Source organism: Gavialis gangeticus, unplaced genomic scaffold (assembly GCF_001723915.1).
Source record: "Gavialis gangeticus isolate Ggan-Ray unplaced genomic scaffold, GavGan_comp1, whole genome shotgun sequence".
Classification (NCBI taxonomy): Eukaryota; Metazoa; Chordata; order Crocodylia; family Gavialidae; genus Gavialis; species Gavialis gangeticus.
In genome coordinates this window covers 27479145-27488308 of record NW_017729026.1, presented here as the reverse complement: position 1 = coordinate 27488308, position 9164 = coordinate 27479145, and the positions used below count along the sequence as shown (strand labels likewise).

Genomic DNA, 9164 nt, shown 5'->3' with positions numbered 1-9164 from the left:
GGGGGGCGGGTAGCAAGGAGCTGTTCTGCACCCAGCGCTGGAGGCATCAGATGGAGTGGGCAGGCAGGGTCTCCATGGAGATTGACCTGGGACCCCTGAGCGCAGGGTGTATTTGGCTAAGTGGATGGGATAAGGCGACAGGCGAGTGGAAAGCGGTGTCCGGGAGCAAGACAGGCCAGCAAGACCAGAGCCAGGACCAGGATCACAGGGCAGTGACAGTGTGGGGCTGGGGCCAGGGCGGAGCCGTGATCTGCAACCTGTATGTCCCCAAACTGTTGCAGGCCACATAGAATCACTTGGCAGGCCAGATTTGGCCCACAGCCTGGATTTTTAGCCCACTATGCTTTGGGGTCTGATCCACTCACTAATTGACAAGGAAGCTCCTATTGATTTCAATAGGATGAGATTTGAACCTTAGGCCCTTTCCTACAAGTCAGCCCTTGCAGCTAGATAGATATTTTGGGCTCTGGGTATGTTTGTGTTTGTTTAATCAATGCTTTAACCTTCTGGCCCTTACATTTCTAAACTACCCATGCTCCCAAAAGCCTGATTCAGTTCCCAGAGAAGTCAGTGGAGGATTTTCATTGATTCAGTGGGTACTGCCTCAAATCCTACACGTTATGCCCAACTATTAATAAATCTGAGCTTTGGCAGACTAAGGGAAGTAAGTGAATTTCAGTCAATGGCTACCTACTGTCTTTCAGTCTACTAGTGGCAAGTAAAGTGAATGATTTCCGATACTTTGTACTTAGGAAGTTTTTTTCTTTCTTTTTCTCTTTTCTAAACATTTTTCAATTACTTATTTTTCTTGCAACAATTGTCTAACCAGTCAATGCATGAAATGAAAAGCCATAAGTATTATAACTCTGAATTCAGGATCATCATTTGGCTTTGGTTAATAAGGCCTACCCCCACTAAATATAATGAAATACACGTGTAAGTACAGTATAAGCATTTAGGATCATTAGCCTATTCATCTGGCATTTCAAATGTAGTCTAAAAGACTAAAAAGGATATACATAAAGTAAAAAGGGCTTGAACACAGTAGAGATAAAGTCATTATTATTATGGGAGTCCTTATTTTGAGAAAAATAAAAGTCAATATTGGTAATACACCATAAGCAGCAGTGCATAGACCAGAATGTACTACTTCCCTCACTGCCAGTCTGGCAGGAGCTGGGAACAATGACCCTGAGGGAGGCAACACCAAATACTGCTTCATATGAACCCTTTCTGGGTAACCCTAAAAAAGAAGAGGTTGTCTGGGTCAAGAGGAAATGGTCTTCAAACCCTCTTTGCTCTACTGGAGGGAGTACTGGGCAACAGATGAAAAATGGAGAAAGGGAGGAATAAAGAGAAAATACAGAGGGCTTCCAATACCACAGCACTGGACATTTTCTGTTATATGAATTATGGAAAGCATCTATTCTTACCATTGCAAGGAGAAAACGTGCAACCACAAAGCTGTAGTAGTCAAATGTGAATGCTACCACAATGCCAAATAAAAACTGGCCAATGCTTGTGAACCACATTATATGCCGTCTTCCCATTCTGCAAGTCACAATAAAAACACAGTAAATATTATTGTTAACAATAACAACCATCACAACAGTAGTAATAATGTTTTGTAAGCATTGTATTAATATGTAACTGCAACTTGGGATATTTCATCATGAATAAGAATTAAAGTAAACCTAGAAAGTATTACCAGTGTTATACATAGTACTCTGAACTGCCACAGTAGTCCCAGGGTTGATTCTCAACTTTGATTTATTATTTGCTGGATAATGGAAATCTTTTATCTTTCCATAGCTCCCTTTGATCAAATTAACAGTAACATTAATAGAAAGAAGACATGTTTAGAAGTTTCTGACTGGAAAATAGTTCTCCATAGAAGACAGTATTGTGCACACTCTTACTGAGCATTCAGTTTAACTTCTGCATAGGTAAATTGCTAAATTACTTTGTCCTCCTTATAAGGATAGTTAGTTTGACTCCCACTCTTTTGGACATTTTATACCCAGTCATATTTTGGTTTGGGATGAAATAACTTGGGTGATTTCTTGCCAACTCAAAAAATCATAGACTGAAACAGCTGCAAGGACTTCAAGGTTCATCTACTACACCCCCACCTACAAGTGCAGGATTCACTATTCCTAATCCATCCCAGACATAAAGTGATTTTCTAACCTCTTCTTGAAAACCACAATGAAGATTTTTTCATTGTCCTAGTCCAAGGAAGTTTTTCTTGATGTTTGATCTAAATGTGCTCTGCTGTGATTTAGTTTAAACTGTTATCCTTCTTGTTCTCTGTGACACAGGAGAACAATTTCTCTTCTTCTTTGTGGCAATCTTTCAAATGTTTGAAAACTGTTATCAAGTCACTGCTCAGACTCCTTTCTCCAGACTAACATACCTCCCTCAGCTTTTTTCTCAGCTGACTTGCATTCTGGCTTCCTTTATCATCTTTCCTGCTCACATGCATAACAAGAGCTACTGAACATTTTCTATATCATATTTCTTACCAGACAGTTCATTCATCACACACTCACATGTATATAGACAGAATACTAGTTGGGAAACAAAATAATTGAAACTTTCAGCTTCTTGTTAAAGATCTAGTAAGACAGATCTTAGATAGTATTTTATTCCACCTTTTTAAAAGAATGTCTTTTGTACAATGAGGTCTGAAGTTTGTTTGTCTTATCTCCATGTTATCCCAGCAAAAAAAAAATGTAGACCAACCAGATGTTTCATAGTTTCTAGGGTTGGAAGGGACCTGAGCAGATCATCTAGTCCAACCCCCTGCCATGGCAGGAAGAGCACTGGGGTCAAATGACCCCAGTAAGGTGGTCATCCAACCTCCTCTTAAAAACCCCCAGGGTGGGAGCCTGCACCACCTCACTTGGAAGCTGGTTCCAGACCCTAGCCGCCCTGACCGTGAAGTAGCGCCTCCTGATGTCCAACTTAAACCTTCCCTCCGCCAGCTTGTGACCATTGTTCCTGGTCACTCCTTGCGGCGCTCGGGGGAACAGGGACTCCCCCAGCGCCTGCTGATCCCCCCTAACCAGTTTATAACAGGCCACAAGATCCCCCCTCAGCCTTCTCTTTTGAAGGCTGAACAGGTTCAGGTCCCGCAACCTTTCCTCATAGGACCTACCCTGCTGTCCCTTGATCATACGAGTGGCCCTCCTCTGGACCCTCTCCATGCTGTCCACATCCCTCTTAAAGTGCGGCGCCCAGAACTGGACGCAGTACTCCAGCTGCGGCCTGACCAGTGCCGCATAGAGGGGGAGGATCACCTCCTTGGACCTGCTTGAGATGCATCTGTGGATGCACGACAAGGTGCAGTTGGCCTTCCTAGCCGCCTCCCCACATTGCCCACTCATGTTCGGCATAAACAATGTTTATGTTGTGCATAAACAAGTGAGAACAGGCTAATACCAAGAAGGCTGACTAAAAAGAAATCAAAGAAAATATGTAACAAAAAGATAACGATTTACTGCTGGATTCATTCTACTCTGTTTTGTCCAGCAATACAGAGTGGGCGCTTCTACACATCCATTAATGTGCAGTGGTTACTGAGCATTTAATTTAGTATTTGTATAATCAAGTACTAATAAATGCATAGAAACAGGAGTTACTGCACAGTAGTGCCAGTGATGCCTTTTAGTGATGCTACTATACAGTAGCCTAATAATACTGCAGAATAGCATATTAGCACCGTTTGTGCTGTGATGCACTACTGTGCAGTATTAGCAGGCTACTGCGCTGTTAGTGTCTTGTGTAGACACACCCACAATGTGTATAATACAGAATATGTTGCAAGTACTGACTAGACAAGAGATGTCACCTACTTCACTTTATTCTCTGACTATATAGTCATGAAAATACATTATTTCCAGGTTTATCATGAACAGTTTTTGGAGATTTAGGCATTGTGGTCTGGTGTTGTGTTTTGTGTTAGGATATGGGTTTGGTTTGGTTAGGACTAGGTTGGTTTGTTCTACTTTATTTTTGGTTGGTTTTGGACATGAATTCAGTACCACATGAAAAGAAAATTAGAACACGATCCAGTACATAATTTGTATAAGCCAGACAGCTGGGCTGCAAATTTCCCTATGAGGACCTGCAAATGTGTTTCAACCCTGAGCTATACAAACTGAAGAGACAACTGTCCTCATGTCCATTACATTTCTAGAAGAATCTCTGCACCCAGCAGGGATTCTCATTAATGCCAGCTGTGGTGGTCCTTTTATTGGGAACATGTGTTCATTGAAAACTGGACTAAAACCACCAATTTAATTCCCACCAGCCAAAATGTGACAGACAGTACTAATGTTCTGCTGAAAAATTTTTGGATTATATCTTAAAAAGATGTGTATGGCTTGAGCTAATACAGCTGAGAATTGTGTGACTATAACCTCATAATCTGCATGGGAATATTAACTAATATTATAATGACTAATTCAAAATAGATTCAGTACCAATTTTAAACTCTAAATCCACAAAATACAGGGCTTAATACATACCCAAAGTCTTTCAATTGGGCCCATTAAAGTGTATTAATTACAGAAGTTAGGAAATTTGTCTTTAAAAAATGTTGTTTAATCTGAGAGTAACCCTTTAATTATTAATCATATCTGAAAATTTTCATTTCTCTGTCAAGAAAAATGAGGGGGAAACCCAATATGACTCATCCTGCGAAAAGGCTTCATCCATATGGAGTATCTTGGAGATCAGGGCCTAAATGGATATGTGACATATAGCAGAAAATATGTTCCAAATAATATTCCTGTTAATTTATAACAACAACAATAACAACAACAATGCTTTAAATTGATATTTGTTATGGAAAAACAAAAATCCTCTGTACTGGATAAAATAAATAAAGGAATTGTTGAAGAATACATTTGTTAATAACACTATATTAAGTGAATAATGTCAATTTAAAATAGGATAAAAGCAGGTAGATACAGAGCTTTTGCACTCAGGAGGTACAATATAAAGAATATAGGACTGTACCTGTCAGCAATATCACCAAAAATCACTGCTCCAATTAGGACTCCAAGCATGAAGGTGGGTTGAGTTAATTTTGCAAGCCATTCTCGTTCACAGACCAAATCCCACTCTGTAACAATGGTGCTCTTCCATTTAGTGTGATCATATATATATCCATGAGAACAGGAAAACACAGACTTGTTGCCATTATATTCATATGCTAGATCCAAACTGCCCTCTCGTCTGGACCTGCTGCACTGATTAAGTTCCCAGATTTCTCCATTTTCCAGCTGGGCCACAATATAATTATCAGTTGATGTCCACAGTGTCCAGACATCCTCTATACTTGAAGCAGAGGAGTTGTAGTACAGAACACTACTCACATTTCCAGGGATACTGCATACAAATTTGGGAGTAACAGCCATGAATACGGAAGCCAAGTAATGGATGCCACATGACACAGCTTGAAAGACAGATGCAAAATAGACACATGCTTGGAATCTGTAAAGGGAAGAGAAAGTTTATGGGGAAAAATATCTAATCTAAGAGACCACTACAAACAAAAGACAAGGAACATCAAAATCATTCAGTTGCAAGTATCAGTTCTATTTGTTTGTTATGTAGTGGTTCATCTAAATTAATTAAATACTGCCAGAGACCAAAAGCAGGAAATGGTCTCAGTCCCTAGGAAGTATCAGAGTACAATCTCTCCTATCAAAAACCAACTATATGCTGGTCACTGTTGTGCCAGAATGAATGCACACGGGACAATTTAAAAAGAAAACTGCTGCACTCCAGCAATTAATTAGATGAAAAATGCAGCCCTGTCTGGACCAAACCTTAAAAATAACCATCCCTTTGGTTACTAAAATGGCTAGAAAAAGAAGTCAAGGGGAAATCCACATTGTAATAGCAGGATCTGAAGCACAGAGATATGTACCTCAGATAAAATATATTGAGATACATTTTATCTTCATTCGCTTCCACGTAACTATATTGACTTCCATGGAGTGGCATGCATGTAACTCAAGACAGATTTAGGGCATGAACACATGTAACACTTACACTGCTTTAAATGTGGTTTAAACATGAAGTGAACAGACATACATGGTTTAAAACCTTCTGGAACAGTTTAAAAGTGTATCTGAAAATTAGTTATTCCTGAATCAGTTCACAGTGTACTAGTTCAGTCTTACATGTTCCATGTGGACACCAACAAGTGTCCCATGATACAGGTCTGGTCAGTTCTCCAGGCATTCAACGCTACATTGCTCTTTATCCACCTACTGCTGCAAATGGCTGCTCTGGTACCCAGCCACTTTACTGCCTCCCATTTTTTCCTTTTGTTGGCACTCTATCAATGAGCTCCCTTGCACTTGTTCAATAGAAGCTATCTTTCTAATAACCATCTGTGTCCTCGCTCCCTACTCCACCGTAGCCTCTCATCATGCCAACCCAGCACCTGGAAACCCAAAACTGTGAGTCCAAGCACACTCCTCCCCTGCCTTGCCACGCCTAGTCAGGCAAGCACACTTTGATCAACTGCAGACTATGGAACTTCATTGGACTCATGTTTAGGAGAGAAAAGAAAGCAAGAAAGCAAAACCATCCCAAGCCACAGGTTACCCACCCACTGGGACCATCAAAGCATGGGTGCAAGCACTTCCCCAAATTTGCTCAATGCACGGCATATTGGATTGGGTGTTTACTGCTACCCTCTGGTGTCAGAGCCACAGCACTTCAACACCTAGAAGGTGACCATTCAACCTGGAATGCGAAGGCAGTGTATGTCTGGACACCTCTGATCCATGACACTTGGGAACTGGTTCAATTGTTGTATGTGTCCACTCAGAAACATACTATTCTCTACACCAAACGACTGTAACTTTGAATTAGGTCTGGTTTTAAATAAAAAGAAAAATATGTGATCATGTAATTAAAGACTGGGTTAAATCCACAGTGATACTTTAGGCACTTAAAATGGTACTAGGCAGATGTTATGCTACTGAACTCTGACAACACTAAGTTCAGTACAAAGAGTAGCAATCACAATCACTTTCACTCAAAAACTCTGTCTGCCAAGGAGGAAGACAGCATGTCTCTCAGAAACCACTCAGCCTTGAACCCATATCTAGATAGTCCTCTTGATCTTTCAGAGGAGGCCTAGAGGAAGCTGAAAGCTGGACAGCCAAGAAAAGGAAGCCAACTAGCCCACTCTGTCCCCACCAACGGTGGATGGTTGAGGGCCACATTGCCCAGAGGGCCACCACAGAAAAGTTGGATATAAGCCTAATCACCATTATGCCAAGATCTAGAGATGAGTTGGAGTCACAGACCAAGCAGAACTGAGTTGAAAATGGATGAAGACTCCAGTAAGCCAACCTTAGTAGCTGGTTCTGTGTTGGCCAGATCCATGGTCAAACCCAAGGCCAGTGCTAGGAAAAAAATCAGACTGCTGCCAGAAGTTGACCAAAAGGAATATCAGTATGGGTTCAGAAGCTACTCCATGCTGCAGTCAAATATGGGTGGGCTGAGCAAACTTTAGCACTGAATATTGCATTGGGGACAGTGTCCAATACTGTGCCTCACTTTGCCTGGAGGAAGGTAGCAGTGTCATGTGGTACAGATAAAAAAATACTTGGAGGACTGGGAGGAGGGGGCAAAGCCCCAAACAATGGAAGAAAGCAAATCAACAGATTTGGGGGTAAAAGAAAAGAGGTGTTTTGAAATAATTAAAAAGAACAATAATCAGTAGTGAATGAATGCTCTTAATAAGGCTGCAACTTCAAATAGGCTGTAATTAAAAAGACGCTGTGCCTCCAGCCAATGGCTGTTAAGAACTGAAGAGCATGAAGCACACACCACCTTGTACCCCATCAATGTGGAACATGTGAAGAAGCAGGCTGTGGTCCACATTATGGCTTCTTCTAAGTCAGGGATGTCAAACTTAGCTTGACCCCCCGAGTAGGATCCTATATTAAACAGAACACTTGCAATACCCCTTTCATAAACTCGTATAACATTTCCTTCATTTTCTGTAACAAAGATAATTGTTAACTTGTTGATAGAGTATCTACCTTAGGGTTCTGACGGAACCTATCACTGTAATACCTAACATATTCCTAAAGTATCCATATTCAGAGCATTTAAATCCTCAACAAATTACTTCATTGTCCAATTATTCTTTTAGGAAAAAAAGTATTTTCATCATAATCAACTGATATTTCATAGTTTTCATAGACACTAGGGCTGGAAGGGACCTTGGAAGATCTTCGAGTCCAGCCCCCTGCCCCAGGGGCAGGAAGTCAGCAGGGTTTATAGGATCCCAGCAAGATAAACATCCAAATTTCTCTTCAAGTCGTTCAAAGTAGATGCTTGAATCACCTCTGGCGGCAGTCTATTCCAGACCTTGGGGGCTTGGACAGTAAAGAAGTTCTTCCTTATGTCTAGCCTGAAATGGTCCTGGAGGAGTTTGTGACTGTTCGACCTTGTCATCCGTTGGGGTGCTCTGGTGAACAAATGTTCCCTCAGATCCTGGTGAGCACCCCTTATAAACTTATAGGCAGCCATCAAATCACCCCTGAGCCTGTGCTTTTCCAGGCTGAAGAGCCCCATGGCTCTTCATAAGGTCTGTTTTCCTGACCTCTGATCATGTGCGTGGCTCTCCTCTGCACCCTCTCAAGCTTCTCCACATCCTTTTTGAATTGTGGAGCCCAAAACTGGACACAGTACTCCAGCTGCGGCCTCACCAAGGCCAAGTACAACGTGAGAATGACGTCCTGGGATTTGCTTGAGTAGCATCTATGGATGCAAGCCAGCGTTTTGCTCGCTTTACTAGCTGCAGCATCACATTGATGGCTCATGTTCATTGTGTGGTCAATCATGACCCCCAAGTCCCTTTTGTCTGTAGCGCTAGCCAGCGTAGCACTGCCGAGCCTTTAAGCAGCCTGCTTGTTTTTCTTCCCAAGGTGGGGAACCTTGTATTTTTTGGTGTTAAACACCATCAGGTTCTTGTCCACCCATTTCATGAGCTTGTCAAGCTCAGCCTGGATCTCTCTCCTGTCCTCAGGTGTGGATGTTTTACCCCAGAGTTTGGTGTCATTGGCAAACTTAGCCAGTCTGCTTCTGACTCCAAAGTCCACATCATTAATGAAGATGTTGAA

The 9164-nt window shown here is 41.6% G+C and overlaps 1 protein-coding gene across 1 annotated transcript in view; it reads right to left on the bottom strand.

Moving 5' to 3' along the window:
- SLC22A16 (solute carrier family 22 member 16) overlaps positions 1-9164 on the bottom strand; it is a 90672-nt gene that overhangs the window by 18842 nt on the left and 62666 nt on the right. The window contains exons 2-3 of the mRNA XM_019520092.1: positions 5026-5502; positions 1434-1551 (exon numbers count right to left, since the gene is read on the bottom strand). Of these exons, the coding sequence (XP_019375637.1) occupies positions 1434-1551; positions 5026-5502 (595 nt within the window). The remainder of the gene's footprint in view (positions 1-1433; positions 1552-5025; positions 5503-9164) is intronic.